This window comes from Falco biarmicus, chromosome 6 (genome assembly GCF_023638135.1).
Source record: "Falco biarmicus isolate bFalBia1 chromosome 6, bFalBia1.pri, whole genome shotgun sequence".
In the NCBI taxonomy this organism is placed as follows: Eukaryota; Metazoa; Chordata; class Aves; order Falconiformes; family Falconidae; genus Falco; species Falco biarmicus.
In genome coordinates this window covers 4,548,661-4,574,772 of record NC_079293.1, presented here as the reverse complement: position 1 = coordinate 4,574,772, position 26,112 = coordinate 4,548,661, and the positions used below count along the sequence as shown (strand labels likewise).

The window sequence follows — 26,112 nt, the reverse complement described above, 5'->3', positions numbered from 1 at the left end:
GTGCCCGCGCTGAACTACGGCTCCCAGCATGCACCGCGGCGCGCGGGCGCCTGCTGCATGCTGGGAGGCGCAGGGGAGCCGCCCCCCGGCGGAGCGCGCTGCCGCCGCCGGGACCCGTCCGGGAGCGGGGCGAGCCTCTCCCTCCCACGCTCTCACGGCGCTGGAAGCCCGCGCGGGCGGGGCCCCGCTCCCCAGGGAAGCTGGCTGGCGCTGCTGCGGCAGGACTTGCCTGTAGCAGGCCCAGGCTGCGGGCCACCAGCCGCGGCGCTTGCCCTTAAGCCCTTTAAATCCAGGTCATGGTCCTGACCGAGTAGGAGGGCGGGTGATGATTAACCCAAACCGGTGGTTCGGGCTCGGGAGGAAGAACGTCCAGCACCCCCACGTCAGGCTCGCGGGCCACCGGCGGCTTATAACGCCCGAGTGCGGCTCCGAGGTACTAGCGGTGTTTGCGGAGGGGTTTGATAGCGGGCTCGCTGAGAGCAGAAACCGGACTTAAACCTGGGGCCTCCCGGGGGACACGCCGGAGCTGCCTCACGCCCACCCCACCGCAGCCGCGGGGCACGGCCCCCCGCGCCCAACCGGCACCGGGTGCGCGGGGGCGTCGCTCCGGCGGCTGCACCGCCCGGCGCGGCCCAGGGAGCCTCCCGCGACCCCTCCTCTCCCCTTTCCACCCGTCTCAGCCTTTGTAGGAGGCTCCGGCGGCCACCCCCGGGCCGAAGCCCCCCAGCTGCCTGCCCGCCCGCCGGGGGCGGCGCGGCTTCCCGCGCGCGGGGCTGGGGCGGGGCGGGGCGCGGCCGCCGGGCTTCCCTCGCTTTGGCGCCAACTGCTTCGGGCCGGGGGCGGGTTTCGCTGACATCGCGGCCGGGGACGTCCCGTGCGTCTGCGGCCGTTGGCTGCCGCGGCCGGGAGCCCCGCCCCCTCGGCGCCCGGCCTGCGGGACCAGCGGCGACGGCGACCTGCGGGGTGTCGCGGGCCGGGGGCGGCGGGCCGCGGCGCGGCGGTTAACCGGTGAGTGAAGCCCGCGGCGGCCTGCTTGGCGGCGCCTTCCTCTCCCCTCCTCTCCCCTCTCGTCCCTTCCTCTCCTCTGCCGGTGCGGGGCGAGGCGGCGCCGTGTGCGGGTGCCGCTCCCCTCCCCCCCACTCCTGTGCGGATCCCGCCGCCCAGTTCGGCCTGGCCCGGTCCGGGCTCTCCCGGCGCCCCGCGGGCCCCAGCCCCGGCGCAGCCTGCTCGCCCCGGCCCGCCGGCGATGGCGGGGCTGCGGGTGCCACCCGTGCGGCAGCCGCTGGGGCCGCGCTCCCGGGCCGCGGCGGGCGGCTCTCCCGCGCTGACCCCCGTGAGGCCTTGGGTGCTTCCGCCGCGGCAGCACCGGGGCGGGCGGGGACCCCTCCCGGCCGCGCAGGGCGGGTGAGGCCTGGGGAGCGGGACAAGGCCGCCGCCTCCCAGCTGCCTGGCGGCTGCTCCGTGCCTCTGCCCGCCCCGGCACCCCCGCGGGACTCCCGGGCTCGCCTTCCCTGCCCAGCCGGTGCTGTGGCGGTGCAGGCAGCAGCTCTGGCGTCAGGGCTGCTCGAGTGTCCGTGCCGCACGCGGCTGTGCGCCCAGAGTCGTTCTGCAGCGGGTGCTGTGGCGGACGCGCTGCGTCCCGTGGCCGAGCATCAGCGTCACGGTCCGTCTTGCCTGCTGGTGCTCGTTGGTTTGGCGGCTGGTGTCAGAGAGGGGAAACTTGCTCTTAAATAGTCAGCAGAGAAGTCGGGTTATTTTAGCTGGTTAAGGTATGCCTTCAGATAACCTATTCATAGCATGCACTGCTTGTTTTCATACCAAATTTTTTTCATAAGATCTTTATTTGACACATACAAATTAAAAGATACAGCTGAAGATCTTCAGAATGCTTGTTTATGAGACAGGTTTTTACTCCCCTTGATGGGGCTCTACTTTTGTTATCTTGAGGTAAGTTTTCTCATTCTGGTGTTGGATTTTGTTGAAGAGCAAGGGATGCAGGTAGCTCAGGTATAATTGACTTATTTCAAGATGCTTCTGGTTTATGATGTTGTTCTGAAATTATCAATTAACGTGTTGTCTTTCCTCTGATATCTTACTCATAGATGGGGAAACCATAGGGAGTTTATATCATGGCAACAGATGAGGATGAACTGGGACTGTTTGATATCCGCTACGGTGGTAAGATGTGTTAGATTACTTTGTTTTGTAGTCAAGTAACACAAGCAGTCTTCTGAAAATAAATAGATAAAAAAATAACTTGGAAAACAAAATAGAAATAATTTAGATTGGGAAAAATTCTTGCGAGCTTCAACTCTAAACATCAGTGGCCCAGTATCGTAAGCCTTATCCAATTAGTAAGTTTAGATTTTAAACCATAACTCTGTACTTTGGATTTCTAGTGCATTTTGAGGGGGTTCCTGGAACTGGTCTCCCCTGTGGTTTATGGTATACAATTTAACCTTTGCTGCATCTTAATGAAGCGTGTATTTGGGTGGTTAGGAGGATTGTTCCTTTGTTTGCTATTTGCAAGAGCAAATGCGCTATCATCTGGTATAGTACCAGCAATCAGGGTACACAAACTTTATTTCCAGCTCCGCAGTTGATTCGTCTGACATATGGTTGTGAGATTCCCAGCCTCAGAAGGACTGTGGATATTGATTATTCTATTTTTAATAGTAATAATATTTGTTGCAGAACTGGAGAAATACACGTATTGGGGATGAGAGTGATAAGAGGCATTGGAAAAAGATGTGAAGAGAGCTGCAGATTTTGATTGAAATACTTTTACAGTACCAGTTAGTCTTGGGAATAGATGGCAGTACTAAAGCAAACTCTTTGAGTTATGATACAGACTTCTACACTACTTTGTTTAGCCTGAAATGTTTATTTTCACAGTAGGGATTTTATCATACTAATTCTTTTATTTTTGTTTCTGAGTTGTCTGACTTTTGTATTCAATGTATTCTAGGAAACAGTTTCAAATTCACATCAAATTGACTTAGCGTATAATTTTAAAATTTATTTGTACTTAATGCCATAAAACTTGCTTCATATGGCACAGTTCTTGTAGTGTTCAGAAACTGATCTTACAAGACTGTCTTTTCTCCACAATAGCAGTAGCTTGCTGAGTAAAATTGCCTTGTCTTTTACTAGCCTGTGCTACTACTTTTACTACTCTTTACTGGTCTACGATCACAAATGCACTTATTTTATGGGAAAGTTAGAGGTTGGAGTTTACTAAATGTTTACTTTGGCTTCTTTTTTTGTTTTGTTTTGTTTAGCTGAAGCTTCCCCCTTCAGGGAAGGTGATGAGAGCTCGGTGGATATTTATGATGGCTTGGACAATGGTTTGACAGTTCCTGGTAGGTTGATTGTATCTTGCTGCTGCTTGGCTTGGAGCATTATGTACTCTCTGTGTTTCTTAGGCTGGTTTTAAGTAAAAAACCAGTTAGCTTTAAGTTATATTTAGCTGGTGTAACGTACGGCTCTGAGCTACTTCTTTAAACTTAAGACATGTATGTTACACTCCTGTGTAAATACAGCAACTTCCTAAATCTTTTAGCTGAGTGATAGGAGTTTTCATGTGATTGATATTGGTTATTTTAAAAGACTTGGGCATATAAAGAGGTGCAGAGTAATCTTAGCTATTCTATCTGTGCCTTGACAATGGGACATTTTACCTTGAAAAAGGCACCTTTATTTTGTGGGTTTTAAATAGCTTCAGGACCAGACCCTACAGTCACTGGTCACTAAATCCCCAGTGAGAGCTCCAAAGCATAATTTGTGTGATACAGTGCATTCAGTAATCCTTTTAATCTTTTGTTACTTTCTCAGTAATTTCACATCCCAATGTAAATTAATTTCCTCTTTTAACTTTGAAGATAGGAAAGAAATGGACCCCGCACCTTTTTGTTTATGATTTTTTTAGGAGTCTTAGTGTACCGTTTAATGAAATGCTGTTTCTGGTATTTACACAAGTGTGTCTCTAGTGACTTGACTACTGCAAGGCCATTGAATTTTTATTGAAGGGATATATGATATTCTACAGACATAAAGCATCTATAACTCTTTCTCTTGTTTTCCATTTTGTATTTGTTACAGCATATAAGAGTATTCTCTAAATCCATGTTTCACATACTGAGATGCTTTGTCTAGTAAGGAGGAATAAGAGTGCAATGCAAGCGTTTTATATAATCTAGTTCTGGGATATCTTGGTTTTAAATTTTAAAACAGAATTGGTGAGAATTTTGCTCTATACAGATAAATGTTATTTGCATGTCATCTTGCATTGTGTTAATAATATTCCATGTATTATAGTATTGTCCAAGGGATTGAAGTGCAGCTTTGGTATCTAACTTCATTTATTCATCTGCAAATGGATCTATATTTCAGAGGTATCATGAGTCAGGTCCTGTCAGCAATGCGTATTTGGTGAACAGAGAACACAGGTTGATCTGAAGGAAAAGCACCATTACCTGAATAATTGGGGTGTTTGGGTGTTGGGTTGGTTTTTGTTTTGTGGGTTTTTTCTTTCATTTCTTTTGAAGTAGAGCTGGGGAGTTTACATTTGTGAGGGGATATAAACCAGCAAAAAAGCACTTATTCAACACAAGAAGCATGGTATTCAACCCTATACCAACTCGACAGCATAACTTCATTTGATTCGGATCAACTGGTCAGTGTATGTGAATGTGTAGGAGGTTGTTAGCATCTGAGTATTCTTTTTCTCAGTAATTTTTTTTCTGTAACTGCAAATGTTTCTAGGGTGGGGTCTGGCCAAAAGCTGTATGAATTGTAGGATGCTTGTATTTATTCTGCCTTTCTGCTATCTATTGGCTCTGGAATTGCAGAACCTCAGATCACTGCTAAGGTGTAGTCCTTCTTGCTTTGTAAATTGGGTAGATTTACTGTGAGTTAGCTCTCCTTTGACTTAAAACAACTTACTAGAAGTCACAGAATGCAGCCATCTTTGTTGTTGGATGTCCTGTATATCTCTTAATTTTTCTAATGCTGTGTTTTCAGCTGAACTTTGCTTTTCATCGTTACCTTTTATGTCGGTGTAAATTGGATCAAATATTTCCAATAAAACTAACATAAATGTTGAAAGAGATGTTGAAATTTAGCAAAGAAATTTCTCCAGATGAGGTCCTGTGTTTTCCTCAGTGACACAATGCATCCTGGCTAGAAAAGTACTCTTTTCTTGATGTAATTGATTTTCTTTCTACAGACAATTCTGCTCCAAATTCTACACCAGCTGGAAACAGCTTAAATTTATTTGATGAGATATTAATTGAAGAAGGGACTGCGAAGGAAGCATCCTACAATGAGGTATGTGTTAACGTGACAAAAATAATTCTGGTGTTCTGGAGGTTTTTTATTCCAAATTTTCTTGTGCAAAGTGCAAAAAATGTTGTCAGTATGCTTACGTTATTGGGAAAATAGGGAAACTTTTTAAGTAAGTAAACCCAAGAGTGTGCTAATTAACTGTTATGTCAACAAGTTTATCATAATAAGTGAACCTCTCACTCTGTGACATGGTCTGTTCTCATTTAATGCCCTTCGCATGTGGTTCATATGTCAGATACATTATGGGAAAATGTACTATAATGTCTTTCTAGTTAAATATCCGTTCAGATGTCTGATACAAAGCTAGTCTTGACATTTCTCCCTGTTGCGACGGAGGGAAGACACAGTCACTCAATATGAGTGATCAGCAGACTTTGTTTATTGTACCTTACAGTCACCTTTTATGCCTTGTTATAATTAGCTCATACTTATTACAAAAGTTAAGCTCATTATTGGTTAGTTGCCTAAATATCAAGCCCGCCCCTAGTTTCTCTTCTGTAGTTATCTGTTCCCACCTGCAACATTCTTTTCCCACCACAATCTTCCTGATATTGTGTAACAAGAACAGCCAAGGATAGTGTGTTTTTGCTTTACTTCAGATAAGCTGAGAGCGATGTGCATTTTTGTCCAGCCAGCTGGACTATGTCTATGTGAACTTTTTCAGCTAGCCAGTTATCCACATCTCCCAACAAATTTTACCACACTAAAGCAGATGGGTCATGGATTAATCTTACATGTCATTAAATTTTGTCCTTGAGACTGAAGACAACCATGCAGTAGGTAACTGCTAGCAAATTAGCAGAACACTTACTCATGTAGCATCACCTGTCCTGGTCCATAAGACACATCTTAACTAACTTGGAGTAAAAGGGACAGACATCCATAGGTATAATGCACTACAGAAGAAGCATGAGCAAAACCTCCAGGAGTCTACAAAGTGATGAAAATGTCACTCTGAAAGCAGTTGACTGTTAAATATGACAATAGGGAAGTTGTCCATTCTTCTGTGAAAGTTTTGTTCCTATCTGCTTTTAAAGAAGGGCTCATGCCAAATGTGTATTTTTGTGATCTCAACAAGAGCATGTCCTTTGCAGCCTATTTTTGCAGTCTTTTTGCACTGTACAGTCCAGTAGTAACTTTGTGTTGTGTTTTTGTTTATCTCTTTTGCATTATCTAAAATCTGACAAGTCCCCATCTGTAGGGCTCTGATAACTCCTGCTCCTTGGTAATTGTCTTGAATTTCACAATAATACGATTTCCTGTTAGTCTGTAGTCTGTTGGGCAAACACATACATATTTCCTCTTATCTGGGTGTTTGTGATGTTTTAGAGACTTGTGTACCTGTTGGAGCATATTGAGGCTTTTTGTTTTAATGTGGCTTTAATATGTTACTTTTGGAAGAAAAGCAGAGATTTTTAATACACATAACTGTGTTAACTAACTATAAATCCAGAGGAGTAACTTTTCTGTGTAATTAAATCCGCTTCTGTGCTGTGAATTCTCTCCTTGGCAGTTGCAGGCAGAATATGGAAAATGTCAGCAGCAAATTAAAGAGTTGATGAAGAAATTTAAGGAAATACAGGCACAGGTACTGTATTTCAAAGGGCAACATTATCAAGATTTATGTAAAGCAAACTTTTTTTTGCTATTGCTTTAAGAGAGTTAATTTCATGTGCTTTCCAGAATTGATCCATCACATGGATGGTTTGTGAAGCATCTCTGTAGGAGGTTCTGCCTAGGACAGTTGGTAGGATAGCCTACTGATGAATTTACTCACTGATCTTACTAGTTTCATTATGTTGTGTGCGGTAAGACTTTAGTTGCTTAAGCTATTTTCTAGCTCCTTAATTAGAAAAATAAGCACGTCAAATGAGTAGTTATCAGAAAGGTATCCAGTTCTCTTGCTTTTTTTAAAAAATAGGCCTTTACCACACTATGAAGAGGGTTGCAGCTGTACTTGAGCTGCCATTAGAACTGGAAGATGTCTGCATTGCTTTGAGCACAGTGCTGTTTTGATGAGGCTGAACTGCTCTTCTACTTCAGCTAGTACCCCCATGCTGTGCCATTCTATATAGTTAGATTATTTTACAATTCTGCAACATGCTTTACTGTGTATTACAGATAAGTCCCAAAGGTTCTATGCTTTGCAGTGGTAAGCAGCTTCTGCCCTGTGACACACCTATAGTTTTCTGCACAACTTGTCTGCCTTTCTCAGCAGGCTTTGCTGAGGATAATTATTAAGAGAAGGGCCTATCTCTAGGACTGACAGAGCATTCTGGAACATCTCTAGAAATGCTAGAATGATAGAGCACCCAAAGTTTGGTTTAATACCTTGAAAGAAATACAATTACCCTTTTTCTCTGAAAGTGCTTAAAAGCTACGTCTCTCATTTGATACAGTGACCAGGAAAGGAATAAATCGAGTAAAAGAATGAAGCAAAGGGGCAGACTATAATTTTTTTAGCATCTTTCGGTTTTAATAAATTGAATGCTTGAAACATCTTAAATAGTTACTAGGAACAGAAACAGGAGCATAAATGTGATTGATGTTTAAAAAAAAAAAAATTCCTTTGGAACTCAGTAACTCTGACTTCTCCAAAACAGTTTCTGTATGTTCTACTGTCAGTTTGCGTGTGACGGGACTTTTTCTAATGGTTGTCTTGCACTGTTTTACATTATGTAAAAAGCTAATTCTTTTTTTTTTTTTTTTTTTCTCTCTCTCCCCCTCTCTTTTTTTGGTATATATGTTTAAAATAGAATGTCATTCTGCAGAATGAAAACCAAGCTCTGAAAAAGAATATTTCAGCACTTATCAAAACAGCAAGAGTGGAAATTAACCGTAAGGATGAAGAAATCAGTAATCTCCATCAAAGGTACAACTACTCAGTGGAACTGAAAGCATGCTTTTTGTCTGATCATGTTTGTATACTTGTAAGAAACTTTTGTGGTGTTTTACTTAAACTAATGGTTTTCTTCATTACTTAGTAAATAATTGTTTGTGTGGGTTTAATTACTGGTAAAATCAGAAAATAGGTAAGTGTCTCTGCTTGATGAGGTCTTTGGTTTCTAATTAACAAAATGAGGAGGAATCCAAAGGGTGACCATTGCCACCATTCCTGGTGGGTTACCTAACCATTTTCCATGTTTCAAAGCAGATGCTATCTTACACAGTTCAACTTCAGAACTGGTCTGTTATGGTCTCAACCATGAATTCCTTGGAACTTCAGACAACAAATGAAAATAATGAAGAGACTATGTAATGTTTTCATGGCAAGATATGAAAGCCCTGTCTCCCATGGTGGGAAGTAGCAGCTAGAGAATTCTTGGCAATTTCTGTGTATTACTAATCTTATGGCAAGGAGTTAAAAATATTAAAGTATGGATACGAGAGTAGCTGAGTCTAAGGTTTCTGAACCACTTGAAACCAGAGCACGGTTCCAGAATTGAGAACCCCTAGCTTATCACAGGGTTACCTGCTTGTCACTTGTGTGACATCAGCCACATTAGTTTGTGTTTCAGTTTGACAATTTGATGTTTTCTGGCTCCAAAGGTGTCATAAAGAAAGGTCATTTGATGTTACTGTGCTAGGGGCTATATGCATAATAACTGTGATTTATTTTTTTTCCTAAATACAGAAAATTACCAGGTATGATCTGATGGAGGTTAAGAGGTTTTAACATGTGTAATTCTTACAGTTGATTGGCTTTGGTATGACAGCTATCATTTTCACACCTTTGACTGTGGTATTCTGGGTTTTAAATCACGTTGTTTGAAAAATATTTTTGTTGTTTTGAATACTTGACCTCATTAAAGAGTTTACAAACTCTGTTGCAATGCCTTCTGATGATGATTAAAAATTTATGTATAAGGTATTTGATCTAGGCATTTTGGGGGCATACATCGTGGAAAATTGTGGGGAAAGTGGCACTTTGAGGTATTAGAAGCATGCCTTGTCTGCTGCATGGTCTGTAGTAAATTAGCTCATCTTAGGGCAATCTACCTATCTGTAAAGACTACTTCAAAGATAATATCTTTAAGGGGACTTGTTAGTGCTTATCTCAAAAAAAAAAAAAAAAAATCAAAACCAAAACAACCCCCCCACTTGAATACAATTACATTTATCACATATGTAGCGCAGATCTAATAGCCAGCCTAAAGCGTGGCAAAAACTTAGTGGTATAGTTCAAAATTAAACAGAAATATAGGAAAGGGTTTTTGATTACAGCAGCTGCAGCTTCGTTTTAGTTCAACATTCACATAGGTGTCACATTTTTGGAGTAGAGCCAGTTGTATAAGATGATCATTACATATTTACGTTTACTGTGTTGGCCCATAGGAAGTGTTTGATTTTATAAAGCAAAACTAACCCCATTTTGTATTGGAGATAAATACAGATTTGTTTTACATGTGAACTGACTCCTTGCAACTGGACACTGAATCAACATAGAATTTTAGGCTAAAACCAAATATCTGTGTGTAACAGCCCCTTCATCTTTGGCTCTAAAAAGAACCATACATTTGGTGGTTTGCTGCCATCATTTGTTGGTATGACTCTTACTTTTGTTTCCCTCTGCATGGATTAGACACAATCATTCTTTTTAGATAAAGGAGAGTATTTAAGAAGGTTGCAATTGTCTTTAATCATGTCATTTTAATGAGATGTTTTGTTAAATATGGCAGAAAAGTGGGTTGTTGTGGTTTTTTGTTCGGGTTTTTTTTCTGGTGAGGTAACTGTTGAGTTCTGTCAGTAATGAGTAAGTTCAGGCCATACAGGCTACATGTGTCCCTTTACATTATTTTTTTTCCTTTTTATTATGACCTTGCAGCTGTAGCACGTGGCCTTGATGAGGCTTGATTATTGTAATTTACTACTTGTTTTCTGTAGCTTGCAGCAAGTTCCAAACACGGTAGTTTATTTGCTTATTGTATAGAGTAAGCACAGTCACATTTTACCTATTCTTTTGGCTGCTGGTTTACCAAGTAGTAAAGTATTGAATTGCTTTGTGTTTTATTTTTAAAAATCACTAGTGCTGTAAAGAATAACTTTTTTTTTTTCTAGGGCAAGATTTTTATTGCTGGACAATGAAATACTCATCAGAATTACTGAAATTGTTAGAACCAGTACAGATTTTTTCCACAGATCTTGCTTTTTCTTTAGATGAATTTCATTTCAAAAGCATGGATACAGATTATGTTCTTTTGCTCTATGCTAATGGAAATTTTTAAACTGCTCTTTTTATCCCACATTTTTTTTCAACATGAAGCTGAAAGAAAGCATGAAAAATTTTGAGATCTGTGGATTCATTGCAATTTGACTTTAGTTATGTTTAAGTAAACGCAAAAATAACCTAACTTTTTTCTTTTTATAAACAGGCTATCAGAATTTCCCAGTCATCGAAGTAGTTTCACCAGATACCTTCCAGGATCAACTAATGGAAGGTGCTCTGAGATGTGTAAAACAAAAGATTCCAAATTCAGACCTCCTGATTCAGGTGACAGTGTAAAGATGGAGCACAGAATGAAAAATGACTGTTCAAAAGATACATACCACAGTTACTCATCTCATAATACAGACAGTGGGAAGTCTAGCTCTGAAAAAAGAAACACTCCATATTTGCTGAGATACCCTCCCGAAGAGCTCTGCATTGACAGTACTCATACCTGTCTGCCAAACTATGACCATAGTTCCAACAAGGATAACAGAAAGGAAAGAAAAGAAATTAAAAGTAATGAACAGTACAGTAGGGGAAGTGGCAACAAATACAAAAGAGAAGTACATCAGAGCACTGGAAACAACGGTGACAGTGAAGAAGGAAACTCAGATCCTCAGCAAAAGCTGAAAACTCTTTCAGAGAAAGCTAGTAAAAATGACTTGCAACAAAAAAGTCAGAGCTTAAAATTCAAACGCAGTCCAAGTGTAGAAAGAAGAGTAGAAAGAGGTGTTTCTTCCAGGGAAAAACAAACTACTGGTAAAGACAGATTTCAAACAAGAGGTGAATTGTTTGCTGATGAGAGATCGCAAAATGTATTAAAAAAAGACATTAAAACATATGATAAAGATGAAAAAAATGCTGGCCAAAAAAATAAACCAAATGAAAAGCTACAAGAGCAACCAAGGAGATCTGGTAGAGGGAGTAGTCCACACTCAAAGAATGAACAATCAAAGAGTCTTCATGAATCACGTAAATGTCGCATGGAAGAGTCTAGAAAAGGAAAAGACACTGACTGCAGGAGAGACAGGGGAGCAAATGATTATACTTCTCGAGATGGAAGGACTTCACCTTCTAGTTCCAAAAGCAGAGAACATAAATATGCACGCTTGAAGGAAAACAGTAGTAGATATGAATGGGAAACAGCACATTCCAAATCAGAAAGACACAGAACTGAAGAAAAAAGGAAAAGAGAAAGAGAGAATCAGGATGAGAATAAACATTTTAGAAATGAAAGAAAAGTTGCAAAAGAATTTTTTCACCAATCTGCAAAAGAATCCAAGAAAGGTACAGATGTTACAAAAAGTGAGAGAAACAAGTCCTATAAGCTAGAAGCAACATCCAGAGTAGCAGACAGTTTTAAAGACCATAAAGTTCCCAAAACTAAAGATGATCACACTGGGACAAAAAGCAAAGACTTAAAACTTAGCTTTATGGAAAAGCTAAATTTAACTCTTTCTCCTGCTAAGAAGCAGTGTCTCTCTCCAACAGATAGACTTAAAACATCTTCCCCAAAGGCCGCTGATGAGGGGAGTGCAGAGCTCACGCTGCAGGCAGAACTGTTAGATTTTGCCCACCCTGTTAACTGTGGTCCCACAGAGCAATCTGATTTAACACTACAAGTTCTGGACAGTGCAGCTCAAAGTGACGGGGCACCAGCACCGCCAGTTCCTGTTAATTCTGAAGATGAAGCAGTGGAAGTTGCAGCAGCAGATCCAGCACAATCTGAAGCATTGTCAGCAGTGGCAGTGGATGAACTGAGCTCGGGAATCTTACCAGAAGCACAAGTGGGTCAGGTACAGCCCCAGGCCTTGCCAGGAGCAGCAGAGTTACCTGTTCCTGATGAGATGCAGGCTGAAACATCAGATGCAGCAGAGGCTTGTGATGTGGTTGAATCGGAAGCCCCAGCTACAGCAGCGGCAGTGTCAGATCTGAATCACCCTGAATCTTTGCCCCTGGAGGTGGCAGGGAGCGTGGCAGAGTGTGAAAACTTGCCTGTGATGGTGGGTGTGATGCAGGATGATGATGTACCAGCAGCAGCACAGTCTGAACCTGTCAGTGAAAGTACGAGAGCCCTTCCAGAGTCAGCAGCAGAGAAGAAAGAAGATAAAATACGGCTAGCTGCTAACATAGAAAGCTCAGCAGACCAATGTGGCTCTCAAAACCTTGTCTTGGATGACTCTGAAGCCAAAAATTCTGGTGACCTGGAGTGCTGTGATATCACAGATGATACTAGCGAAACAAAACCAGACTCTTTAATGGAAGTAGTGAAGGATGATGATCCTTTGGCTGCAGAAAATGTTGAGTGTCCCACTGAGGGAGAGGGTATCTGTGAAATTAATATGGGTACATCTCAGTCACATGACAGAACTATGTTAACTGAGAAGGATGAAACATTAGTTGACCAGAATGCTTGTGATCTGGAGCCAGACTTAACTGAAATCCGTACTGCAGCATCTTCTCTTAGCGGTGAGATGTATCCTAGAACTAAAGACAGAGAAACTAACCCATTTGCTATTGATGATGACAGCTCAATACTAAGCATTGATCTCAATCACTTGAGGTATATTCCGAAGGCAATCAGCCCACTGAACAGTCCGATGCGCCCTTTGGCTAAAGCACTTAAGATGGAAAGTCCCTGCAAAGGTCTTGTGAAGAGTTATAACAAAGGTATTTGTACACGTGTATTCTAATTTCTTTTCTGCATAAAGGCTTAAAAGATCCATTCATGGAAAGCAGAAGTGACTTCTTTTAACTGCTTTCTCAAAAATACAAATTGTTTCTTCTTAAGCTGTTTAAGTCTCAGTGGTCCTTTGTGTTGGAACCATTTGACAGTACAGCCAACACTGTAGCCAGTTGACCATTTACTGCTATAAAAATTGGAGTTTCTCACTACTGCCAGATAAGTCATTGAAATAAGAGTTATGTACTGACTTCTAAAAAGGAAATCCATGTAGGTTTCTTGATTGCATTTAGTTCTGAGTAGTTCACATTAGGTTTTTCTCTGAAATTGTAGGGGCAAAAGTTCCTTAAGATCATATTGTATTGATTTGTGAGAAAGCTGGAGAGACTATCTAAGAGTTAATTTCTAGGAATGTCAGCTAAGAGGTAGCTTTGCTCTCCATCTGGATTAATTTCACTGTGAATTCATATATATACTTAATAATTGTAAATCAGTGGGGAGAATAGTAGAACAAATAGAACATTAGGATTTATCATTGATGAAGTAAGAGACTAATAAGTCCTCAATAAGGTATCAAGGAGATAACATACGATGACAGTACTCACAGGAAGAGAAAATAGGTGACCCAAAGTTCAGATCTTTTCCTTGTGTGAATTTAAATCTTTCTGTAATATGCAACTTTCTGCAACTCATCAAAAGCTTTCTTGGAACTTTGGATTTCCTACTAGAAGAAGAATTATAGAGTTGCATTTAAATACTTTTTCTTAGTTTTGGAGCATAATCCTATCTTCTTGCAAATCTTAGTGTGGTTTGCTCAGGAATTGTGTCTCTTGTGCTTGAGACAGCTATTGTTTCACAGTTACTGTGAATTCCTTTAGTAGTTTACATTCTTTTGAATATCTGGGGGAACACAGGAGCTTTGGGATCAGAGTAGATGAACATCAAATAAGAGTATTTTTATGATTTTGTAGTGTTTCCCCAAATTACTTATTAGAGGAATCTATCCAGCAGCGATTTTCAGCTCTGAAGTTAGATGCTTAGTTGTCTTGGTGATGTGACTAACGATACACACATCAAATGTTCTGCATCTGTTAAATTGACAGAAGGCAATGGTTTCTCTTGGTCTTTGACTTCAGTACTCACCTTTTTACTGTTCTGTAGGACAGGGGTACATACATTAATACTGTATTTTGACCACTTTCATTTTATAGTTTGGTTTGTCAAAATATTGATTTGTTTGAGTAGGTATTGATCCTTGTAAAACTGAAATGGAGCGGTGGCAGAGTATGTTTTTGCTCCTGCAGAATCTGTAAAGTAAACTTTTTAAAATGTTGCTTTAAAGTTTTAATTGCAAGTTCATTTTTTTTTATGGAGATCAATTTAAATATGATCTTTTATGAGATTAAATGTTAGAGGTCAGTAAGTAGTCTAATTATGTGCAATTGAACATAAGAGTGTTTTATTAACTAGAGTGCCCAGCAAGCCTAAAATTAACTGCAAATCTTATTAATTGATACATATACACTTCAGTGGAATTTTTATACAATGGAAATGAGCTTGTCTTTTCATCTTTTGTAGCATGCTGCTTTGTAGCTAACTGTAATTGCTTATTTTTCTTAACAAAATAGCATTTGGTTTGAATTTAAAATAATGATTGAATATATATTTGATGATATCTCAAAAATATAAAAGATTTAATAAACATCTGTGAGGCAGAGTAAGGCATGCTACAATTGGCAGAACTTTAGCTTTTCCTCTCACGTACCTCATTTCTGTCATTCCGGAACCTGAACTGGAGACTTTGTCCAAAATTTCTGAGAGAAAAGCTTTTTAGGCGGTTGTGCTTAGCTACAGTAATGGTAATCTTAAAAGCACATAAAACTGAAATAGGAGATTTATCATGCGTGTGCTGCCTAGTACTTGTTTGTTTAGTAAGTCAGTTTATTGAAAGACTCAAAAGAGCCTTTATTTCAGCCCTGACATTAATAGGTCATTAATAGGGCATTTGTTCTTCTCATTTTGTTTCGTTAAAAGATAAGCCACTTATTGTATGTAGATGTTAGTCTATAATAATGTTGAAGTTAAATTTTAGATTGTGCAGTGTTCAGAAAACTTGTTAAAATAAATGGAAAGAACTCTAAAGCTGATGGAAACTGCTAGATTTTTTTCTGTTTTCATTGGACGTATTTCTGAGCGAGATCACATGATTTTAGTGAAACTTTGAGGTCTTACTTGCCCTTCGAGGCTCAGAAAAATCCTTTAAACTAGCAGCTGCTGAAGGAAACCACCCAAACTTGTTATAGCTCAGACTTCCTGAGTTGTCGTTGGCAGTTTCAAACAGTTCTGAATGGTCACTTTAGAGAAAAGAATCTTCCAGGTTTTTCTGAAAATGTCTGTTTATAATTGCATTCTTCATGGTGATTGGCAAATTGTTTTCTTTTCATAGATGTAATTCCTGAAAGTACAGTCGTTGTCTGTCCATCAAAGAATTTGTCAAAGGAGTTAAACAAAGAAAATCAGAAGCCAGTTAGCATGTCTGATGAACACTTGGAGATGGAGTCCCAGCTGAGTATCTCTTCAGATGAAATAGAAGAAGGAGAAATCATAAGCAGCGATGAAGAAAAATCTAAACTAGAAAGAGGCTCTGAAAATACAAAGAAGTCAAGACCAAAAGCTTCTCCCGAGGCACGAAATTTGACCAGCAGTCCGCAGAATCAAAAGAGCAAAACTGTGTGTTGCAATGAAGATTATGGAAAATTTATTTCTGTGAAAGTAAGTACAAAGAAGAACGGAGAGAGGCATAAAAATCAGACTTTCAGATCTTCGAAGGATATGAAGAAAAATAAAACAGTGAGCATTGCTTCTCTTGAAAAAATAGTTCATGTTATTGTTGAACCTTCAAATGTACAAGAAGTCATGCAGATGCTAAGAGCTGTACGAAAACAGATGAGGAAAAATTACATGAAGTTCAAGGTACACTTCCCAGTTCAACGTTTTCACAGAATTATAGAATCTGGTATCATAAATTTTACATCATTAATAAAATACTTGAACTTTTCCAAGATGTCTACATTAGGTGAGACAGTAAAATTGAATATCTGTGATATTATAGAGTCCAAACTTAAGCAAGTTAAAAAGAATGCAATAGTGGACCGTCTTTTTGAACAACAAGTATCAGATATGAAAAAACAGTTATGGAAATTTGTAGATGAACAGCTTGATTACTTATTTGAAAAGATAAGGAGAATTATAATAAAACTATGTGATGTGCAAAATGAGAGTAAGGAAGGGAAATTTGAAAAAGCAGGAAAGCAAAAACACAAGATCGGTCATAAAAATGATGTGCAAAGATCTAGAAAAAGGTCCCTGAAAGCCAGATCTCAAAAGCACGAAGAATATATCATTTCAAAGCAAATTGTGGGTTATCAGCGACCTAAGTGTCAGCACGAGAAAAGTAAAACAGATGCACCAAAACCTGCCTTTACCAAATGTCTTAACTCCATTGATAACACGAGGAATTCCCAAGCCAAAGTGCACCTCTTTAAAGAGAATAATTTGCAAGGCACTCTCACTCCATTTAAGGGTGTTAAATACGAAAAGGAAGGATTCCAACTCTCCAGAGATGCTAACAAATCTGATCTTAGTTATGAGCTTCTTACGGAACAACAAGCATCCAGTCTTACGTTCAATCTTGTAAGTGATGCTCAAATGGGCGAAATTTTCAAAAGCTTATTGCAAGGTTCTGATCTCTTAGAAAAAAATGGTGGCAATATTGACAGAAATGAGTGGGAATTCAGGACTCCAGAGAAACAGGTTTTAGACAGTTATAAATGCAGGGGTAATGCTGCTGAACTGGTGCAAGAGATTGTTCCAAAGGAGACTTGTGTGGAATCTCGACCAGTAGAGGATATTAACTGGCCTATTGTTTCACCTGTAAGAGCTCCCTCTTTAGCATCTAGGCTTCAGATGTCTGTTGATCCAGATGTACTAGATGAAAGCTGTATGTTTGAGGTTCCTACAAATGCAACTTCATGCAAAGAAGATGAATGCAACTTACAAAAGAATAAATCATTTGTTTCTTCTATCCTTCTTGAAGATTTGGCTGTTTCCTTAACTATTCCATCACCTTTGAAATCAGATGCTCACCTCAGCTTCCTAAAACCTGAGAATAATTCTAGCTCAACTCCCGAGGGTGTTCTCAGTGCACATTACAGTGAAGATGCACTACTTGAAGAGGAGGATGCCACTGAACAAGACATTCATTTGGCTTTAGAATCTGATAACTCAAGCAGTAAATCAAGTTGTTCTTCATCATGGACAAGTCGGCCTGTTGCTCCCGGTTTTCAGTGTCGTCCCAGCCTACCAATGCAAGCAGTAATAATGGAGAAATCCAATGACCATTTTATTGTAAAGATTAGGCGTGCAGTGCCATCTATCTCAACAGCATCTGATCAGGTGGCTTTAGTGAAGGAGGCACGGGTGTCCTCAGCTAAGATTGAAAAAGAAGAAATAAGAAGTGGGGCAAAAGAAAGGGACAGTCAGATTGCCACAGCAGCCACTGTGCAAGGAACTGTCAAACCAGATCTGGTTAAGACAGATCGCTTGCCTCATGTCAGCATCGGAAAAGAACAACATCCTGCCTTACCTCAGCCTCTAAAGGAGTCATATAATAGTATTGGAAAGGAAGAAACTACTGGGTTGCTTGGACCCTGTAGAAAATCTTCAAACGCAGAGAACCATGACACTGAAAGCCCAGATGAAGGCTCTGAGCAATCTCAGGCACACAAATTGAAAGTATCTGAAAACATAAATGAAATGGGTGTTGGATGCAGTTTAGAGTCATATGTAGACATAACAGATGATATTGTTGGTGAAATTTCATGTTGTGCAGTGAAATCCACTGCAAATAACAGGAGCCAGGAAACTTCTGCAGGAAATTTGGAAACCAGTAATAAAAAGGAAGAACTGGAAGAGTGCGCTGGTGCATTTATAGACTTAACAGGAGAGTTTTCCAATGAGACTGCAGCAGGTGAATGTAATTTTGAAACAAAATCCACCTCAAATACTGATGAAGGATGCCAGAAAAGTATAGATGATAAAACTAGTAAAAAAAGGAAAAAGGAGTCTGTCAGAGAGAATTCCAACTCAAAAAGGCAACGACGAGAAACTGAATCAGCAGGTGAAGGGAGTGATGCAAGTGATACAAAGTCTGAAGAGGTAAATTCAGCACCCAAGCTATGTTCTAGTAAGAGGAATGAGTTGCAGCAGAACAAAGATTCTTCTCCTTCAGCGTCATCTGCATCATCACCTAGTCTGTATGCCAAAAACATCATTAAAAAGAAAGGAGAAGTAGTAGTTTCCTGGACGAGGTAATTTCTGATTTGATCTGTTTGATTGGTTTACAGTGTTTTAAACTACATGATAGACTGAAAAGTGGGAGGAAAAGGATATTTAGCTGATGGCTGAAGCTACCGAGTAGCTCGACATCCTGCTGTAAATAGTGGAGCAGGAGCTTCTTCCTGTCTATGCAGGATGGCTTTATGAGGTTGACGTTGTCTCTCAGAGTAGCACTGAGAGGTGCTGGAATCTTGTTTTATCCTTTGTCTGTAACAGTTGTTCAGAGGAATATTTAAAATTTAAATATTTAAAAAATTTAAAAAAAATTAAAAGGTGAACTGATTTAATGTAATCCTGTTAGTCTTTGGAAGAGAACAATTTTTAGTAATTTCTTAGGTAGGTTCAATCAGATTTGCCTTAAAGACAGTGGCTTCCATTATCATCACTAATTCCATCACTTACACCAATCTCTCAAAACAAAGGATACATTTTGCTTTTGTTTTTAATGCTAAAGTAACGACCTACTATGTTGCACTGTCTGTAATTTTTGTTTCCATGCTCCTTTCCCTGTCCAAAAATTCCAGCCAGGCTTGGTAGGGGGTGGAGGTCTTTTATGTTCCTACAAGGCCTGGAAGCATTAGTGTCTGTGTAAAGGAGAGCAACTAAAGATGCCCCCTCTCTGTGGAGGAGATGAAAGCAAACAGTTTTCTTCTTTGGGGCCTATGCTGCTCAGTCTGCAGAAATGTACTAACAGTTTAGCCCATATATTCCAGTTAGTAGGATGTGAATGACAAATGAGGTGATTCTGTGTATTGAAAATACGTGCAAAATTATTGTGGTGTATTTTTTATCCTTACCATAGCTAGCAGGTTTTGCTGTTCTTGCTACAACTTGATACAATCAATATCTCTTATAAAGTGGCTTCTAAAATTTTCAGGGCAGACTTTTCCAAACTACAGTTCAGATATAAAGGAAGTTTCTAGGTAGCATGTTAAAAGAAAATGCACTCCATGAAAAAAAGACTGTGAAAGCTAGCATGATTTTTAAATGTGCAAACTGATGAGATAGGAAGAGACTACTACAGTTTTCCTTATGAATACAACGAGTTTTTTTATTTCACAGTCTTTGTCCATCTTTGAACTATGCCTAAAAAACTTGAGTTTATTTAAATAACTAGTCATTACATTTTGCTTTGAAATGGAGGAAATTAAATATAATTTATTGGAATATGGCAGGTTTCAACCAAATGTACATAGTAGCTACTGTACAACGACTGTCTATATACATTTTACATATACCTAAATTCTTTAGTGAGACAAACAGCAAATCAATGACACACCCAAGAGTAGACTATCGGTCCTTTATTCTTGTGTGGACAGTAGATGTGCTCGGTGTTTGTTGTATTAAGCCACTTAAGAGAAGTCAAACATCTCTTTTTAATCTTTGAGTCAGTGGGCCTAAGGTGAAAGCTGCTGCTTAGCTGTGCAAAATGGGGCAAGTCTGTCTAGAACTGCTGGCCCCTGTTAAATTTATGAGGGGTTTTTTCAATGGATGTTTAAATGTCTGGTCTAGAAGCTTAAAATTCTTTTTTATTACTTTGGTTTTGGGCTAACTCAATTGTAATAATCCTCATATGGATACATATTACCCTTTCTAATAGGGTAGCATGATCTCCACTACCACTTGTTTGTACTGAGCCCTGTTACTCTGTGCTGGGAGAGGAGGATCCTCCATAATTTCATTGCTGCTGTTTGAACTCATGTTCCACAGTTTGGAAAAACTCAGAATTTTATATATGCCTGTACAAATTTTTTTGTTTGTTTGTGTGCATGTACACATATATATGTATTAATATTTTTAAAATGCGTTTTTGCTCTAGAAATGATGACCGAGAAATTTTACTGGAATGTCAGAGAAAAGGGCCGTCAAGCAAAACCTTTGGTTCCTTGGCCACTAGGCTGAACAAAAGTCCAAATCAGGTAGGTGCTATCATTCATATATTTGATAACAGCTATGTTGCTACATTTATGTTTGCAGTTGAACAGAAACCTTTGGAGATCTTCTGCAAATTTGGAAATTTTTTTCTCATGTCTTTTGTTGGGGGGTTCTTGAAAAAAAAAATCTTAGATTCTCCCAGTTATTACTTTTTAAAAATATACACGATAGGGATATTATGGTCCAGGGATTCTTCAGTACCTGTTTGATTGGTATTGAAACTGCTGTGTCCAATCATAAGCTAGGGATGACAGGATTGTTTCTGTCGTTGAATTAGTACTTAAAGAAAGGCAATTTTGGAGAGGCCCAAAGCCTTTGCACACTTCTAATAAATTAGAAAAGAATTAAAATTAAAGCTGGGAAAAAATACCCCAGGATTTTGTAGAAAAGACGTGTCTCATGAAAATGGTTCCTTTTTTCTTTCAGTTTTTAATTAAAAAACTTCAAAAGACACAGATGTCAAGTTGATGTAGCATATTTCCAGGGGTTTGCAGATAACTTTGTACATGTCTTGAAGTGCTATCTTAATCTCTATCCTGCAAATATGGAAAGGGAGAAACACCCATTTGACTAAGTCAGGAAATCCTGTGTACTCAGGATTTGGCTTTTAGGATGTTGTGTTGTATGATTACAGAATCTTTGCAGGGTTTAGAAGCTGTTGTGGTGGATGGTTGGGCAAGACAGTGTTATCTGTGCGTTTATGCCACTCTTCCCAGTTAGGTGTTCGGTGGATGGTAGATACACTATAGCAATATGAATTATTAACTTACTATTGAATGAGGTTGCTATGTAAGCTGTAACTATGCTCAACGAAGAGATGTTTGACTCTCATCTACAGACCAGTTTTGTAAAACCCTTAGTAGGCAGATTACTTTATGGTGAGGCATAAATACCTGAAGCAACAGTTGTACAAGAAGGTAGAAAGTATCCAATAAACTGTGGAGTACAAAATAAGCTTTTGTCCTTACATTTGAATCTTACTCACAAGTTATACCTGGCGAAATTCAAGTCCAATTGACTTTGAAACCTTCAGTTTTTCCCTCCTTGTTGTAAGGAAACCTGTGTTAAACCAGTAGTTGATCTAGCTCTCTGTGAGCTGACATAGAGGCTATTTTAGATGTCAAAGGGATAGGAAGACTTCCTACATCCAGTTAACCTGTTAATGGTGCTCCTAAAATTCTCCCGCTAAAATTTATTGGAAGCCAATAAAAAACAAAAAAGTGGTCTTTTTAAGAAAACTTTATGCTGTCAGATCAGTCTGGTTTTGTAGGTACAGAAATCTGGGGCCTTAATGTTATGTCTTTTTGTGTCCTCCATTAGGTTTCAGAAAGATTCAAGCAGTTAATGAAGCTGTTCAAGAAATCCAAGTGCAAGTAAACTTACCAACAAGTTGCTTCATGGTTGTGGGGTTTAACTGTTACCAGCAACACTGGACTACAACCACTGCATTCATGTGATGGGATTAGTGGAAGGTATCCAGTATACTGAGTTTGGTCATCTGGTGCACTGTTATTTACTTCCCTGTCCAGTTTCCTCTGAAGTGCTTTATCAGAATAACACAGAGGGGACTTTACAAACAAGCTAGCTAGGAAAGAAAGGGGACGTGGAAATGGAGAGGTATCATTTCAAGGGGTAACATCTCCTGTTGGTTAAATGTGTTCTATAAGCAAAGACAAGGGCATGCAGTCAAGTGAAAATGGTGGCTCTTGCTTAACTTCTCGGAAGTACTGCATATGGTGGTGTCAAACTAGGATTTTAAGAAGAGTGTTTTGGAATCCAGTGGGTAGATAATCCTGGAAAATGACAGGTATGTAATCTTGGTTATCTTGAAACATATTTTAAGAAGTTAGGCATTTTCCTTTTAAAATAAGGCAGGGCAATGATAGCAACGGTTCCAAAAGCTGCTTATCTAGTGTCAGATTCTGATGGTAAGGAATAGGTGGTTCTTGCTGCTTTGTTAGTCACTCATAGTGGGTTCCAAGGAGAGAATCTGAGTTCAGGGTTTGTGTTCAGCTTTAAGCACACTATCTAAGCCAGTTCTTAATGACTCCAGTGTTCAACACAGGTGAATGAATTTCTCTTTTAGGACGTCCATCTGTTGTCATTGACAGTGGAGAAAATCTAAGCCAGTTGTCTAGTCTAATCCCCTAACTTTTCAATTTTTGAAGTCAAATAAAGTGAGTCCCAACCTCTGTGAAAGAATGAAGCCAATCATTAATGCAGGGACCCGTTTTTCAGTTTCTTTTAAATTGTGAAATGCTGTAGTGAGTGTTCATTTACAAAGAATTGTCTTGTAGTTTAAAACATTTTGCAATTCTGATGATATTTTAAAAGACAGTATTGAATTTTGAATAGTTGGAGGGTTTTTTTCCACGAAAAATACGTTGGAAATTTTTCAGGTTTTTTTTGTTTTTCCTTTGGAAAAGGCTAGTATATTTTTCTGCTCCAAATTACATCTGGGAAAGGTACTTAGTTTAGGTCTTCAACATAATGAACATTTTGTCTTACTAAAAAAATAAAAATTGACAAGTGATTTTCTTTTTAAAATTAATTTAGAAACAGACCTTTACAGTTTTATAAAATGTGATTTTATACTTACTAACCAGGAGAAAAACTTTTCTGTAAAAACGGGCAGTGTCAAAAGCTTGTCAACTTGGCATGTTTTGACAGCAATTGTATCTATCTTTACAAATTGTTTAGTACATTAGAAATTCATTATGCTCTATTTTAAACTGGAAGCAGTTACAAGAGTTCCTTTAATAATACATGCTAAAAGTGTGTATGTATGTATATGTATACGCACACACACCCCCATATATTACTTCTTTATCCCAAATTTCTGCAAAGCTTTTTCTTTTTTTTTTTCCCCCCTAATGAACATACCTGGAAGTTGCACAATTTTTTGTATTATGAATTCATTGATGTTTGAGGTTTTATTCTTTTTTGAGGATCAGAACTGCTGTAGTCCTTGTTCAGCCAGAACATCTGCTGAGTTTAGTTAGACTTCGTTTAAGAATCCCACCTAAGCACATTGCCTTACAATTTAGGATTAAATTGGCTTTTTTCCGGAATCCAATGACTGCTTCTTCAGTTTCAGCATAATGGGGTTTTTTGCTGCCCCTCCAACTGATGGGACAAGCTTCTCATTCTAATAAACCATCAGATAATTTGTCAGTGATGTTGCCACGGACACCTTTGCAGTATTGTAGATGTGACCTACAGAATGGATTGTCATGCTGCCAAACAGTGCATTGTCCTCGTTTTAGACAGTGCTCTGGAAACTGTTACAAGGAATGACTTGAGTAGGTGATGATGTCAGTTCTGGCAGTCTTCCATCTTATGTGCTTGCTTCTGAAATGTTTGCTTTTGATGACCAAGTGTCATTTTCCATGCTACGCTGGCAGTGCCTAGTGGTTTCAGTGGAGAATTGGTATACCTGCTTTTGCTTGTTCTTAACAAATATTTGTGACAGTTGTTTACTTCTTGGAGATTTAAATGAGTCAGTTTGCAGAATAGTCAGTTTGCAGAGTAGCATTCATGTTTGTGAAAAAACCCAGACTCTACTAAGAGTACTATTTTAACCATATCCTTAGAGATCAAAATGTGCACAGTACTGAAGGCACTGAGGGAAGTAGCTTCTCTCCACTTAAGTGCTTCCTCTCTGTCTCAAAATAGCAGGCAGTATTTTGTTACAAAGTTGTTTATTCCTTGTCTGTGTTTATTTACTTTCTTATCTGTACAGGTTGGGGGGGGGGGGGGGGGGCGGGCTTTGACTGTTTTGGTTCTGACTTGGATTCCTTTTTTTGTAAATTACGTAACTTTTTTTAATGTTCTGTCTGTTGTAAGTATCTGTACAGGTTCCTACGTGGTCATGTAAAATATTTGATGTGTGTATATATATATATATATATATATAAATATCTGTACAAAAATAGAGAGAACTTTGTTTAGCCAAAGGTGATTTTTTTAACTATATAAAACTCCAGGTTTATTTTGTATAAACTGAATAGTTTGCTTACTGTAAGAATAATGCAAAAAATAAAACTGTAAAATTCACACACACACGTTCTTGTTGAACAAAGGGTGGCTTGGAGTGGTTTTGTACCATTGTTTGTAATTTATTTCTCCAACAAGAATTTTGATACATATATGCAAAATGTGCTGTATGTAAATTACAGTCTTATTTGTGAAACCTCAGGTAAATGAAAATATTTTCTAGAACTGTTGGCTAATGGTTCGACGACCAGAAATGCTGTGAAGCAGCATTAAAATTTACTTATGTTGGTTTGTATAAATGGGTAGTTATGTTGATGTTCTGGCCAATAAACATGGAAGTAATCAGCTGCTGCTCTGATGCAATTACTGCTCTGAATACATACTACTTGTTTCTTAGTGGGTGTGACTGGATCAGAAATTGGACAATTTCACAAGCGACATAAAACTTTTAAACCTTTATGAATTAGAACCTACAGCTTTTCTCTTTTTTTTCTAGAAGCGTTAGGTTAGTGCTGAGTGGAACATTACAAAGGAGAAAGACCTTTTTTCATCCAAGGCTTTTCATTGGAAGAGTGTAGATGGCAGCTCTTCGAGAGTCTCGCTCCGGTTTGCTGTTGAAGGATAGGTCTGCTTTGATCCTACACGTACTTTTACAGGATTCAGTTTAAAAATTCTTAATGGATGTGAGTATTGGAAAATTTTCCAAAGTGGACATACAGAGAGCAAGATTTATGGAGATGTGCATAACAGTGAAATCATAGAGCATCGGGTATTGAATCTTGAGGGATTTTCTCTAAAGTGCCAGCTAACTGTCTGCATACAGCTGCTGACTGGACTGAAGGCATTTCTCTTAGGTGTCAATCTAGGAACCCACAGCTATTTCCATTAAGTCTTTCCTCTAATTGTCTTCACTCTAAAGCCAGCTGCAGAATAATCTTTAGCAATTTGTCTTCGTGAAGGGAGGCAGCAGTAATAAAGCATGCCAAGGAACAGGTTTAAGGATTTCTTAGTAGAATGTAAGAAATCAATCAACAGGCATTTCAGGAGCAAAATTGGCTTCGGTAGGAAAGATGAATAACGTTTCAGTGGTGGCTGGCACATCCTCTCCCATCGGAGTCTAGAAGTACTGTGCTGTGCCACTGAAAGCAACCCCATCTGAGTCACAAGAGATAACATGGGGAATAAAATGAACAGGGAAATACTTGTAGCAGAAAGTAAGTGGCACAGGTCTTGTTAAACTGAAGAGGCCAATGGTTTGTATCTGTGAACCTGAATAGTTGTCCATGTTATTAGACTAATTAGTATGGGTCTTTGATAATTAGCCCAGTCCAAATCTGTGCAGCTAGTCTAGTACCGGTAATGTTCATCTGTAGTAAAATGGAAAAATCTGCAAGTTCAAGTGAGGTGGCTTTTTTTTTTTAGTAAACAAAGGGGTTTCTAGCCAGTCCAGTTACACTGTGCGTGGAGTGGTTTTGGCTAAAGGTGCTAAAATTCTGCAGTCTCATCCTGGCATTTCAGTGTGCCTGTACCCGAACTGCTTCGGCCA

At 39.6% G+C, this 26,112-nt stretch overlaps 1 protein-coding gene across 3 annotated transcripts; it reads left to right on the top strand.

The window, feature by feature from the left end:
• Positions 1-92: 92 nt before the first annotated feature.
• CASP8AP2 (caspase 8 associated protein 2) lies at positions 93-24,911 on the top strand. Of its 3 annotated transcripts, none has more exons than XM_056343680.1 (10): positions 93-433; positions 2,103-2,178; positions 3,282-3,362; positions 5,228-5,328; positions 6,860-6,934; positions 8,103-8,218; positions 10,719-13,225; positions 15,685-18,607; positions 20,455-20,554; positions 21,891-24,911. In XM_056343680.1, exons 2-10 carry the CDS (start codon positions 2,130-2,132, stop codon positions 21,945-21,947), a joined length of 6,009 nt encoding a protein of 2,002 aa, XP_056199655.1. In that variant the 5' UTR covers positions 93-433; positions 2,103-2,129; the 3' UTR covers positions 21,948-24,911. The 3 variants fall into 3 exon arrangements, with proteins under 3 accessions (XP_056199655.1, XP_056199654.1, XP_056199656.1); XM_056343679.1 differs by lacking the exon at positions 93-433 and adding an exon at positions 896-1,008; XM_056343681.1 differs by lacking the exons at positions 93-433; positions 6,860-6,934 and adding an exon at positions 896-1,008.
• Positions 24,912-26,112: the final 1,201 nt, after the last annotated feature.

What these genes read in the sequence shown, in the direction of transcription:
- CASP8AP2 (XM_056343680.1), top strand. Translation starts at nt 2,130, where the DNA reads ATGGCAACAGATGAGGATGAACTGGGACTGTTTGATATCCGCTACGGT. An exon ending in CAATGGTTTGACAGTTCCTG is followed by an intron (nt 3,363 to 5,227) that starts GTAGGTTGATTG and finishes TTCTTTCTACAG; the next exon opens with ACAATTCTGCTCCAAATTCT. An exon ending in AGGAAGCATCCTACAATGAG is followed by an intron (nt 5,329 to 6,859) that starts GTATGTGTTAAC and finishes TCTCCTTGGCAG; the next exon opens with TTGCAGGCAGAATATGGAAA.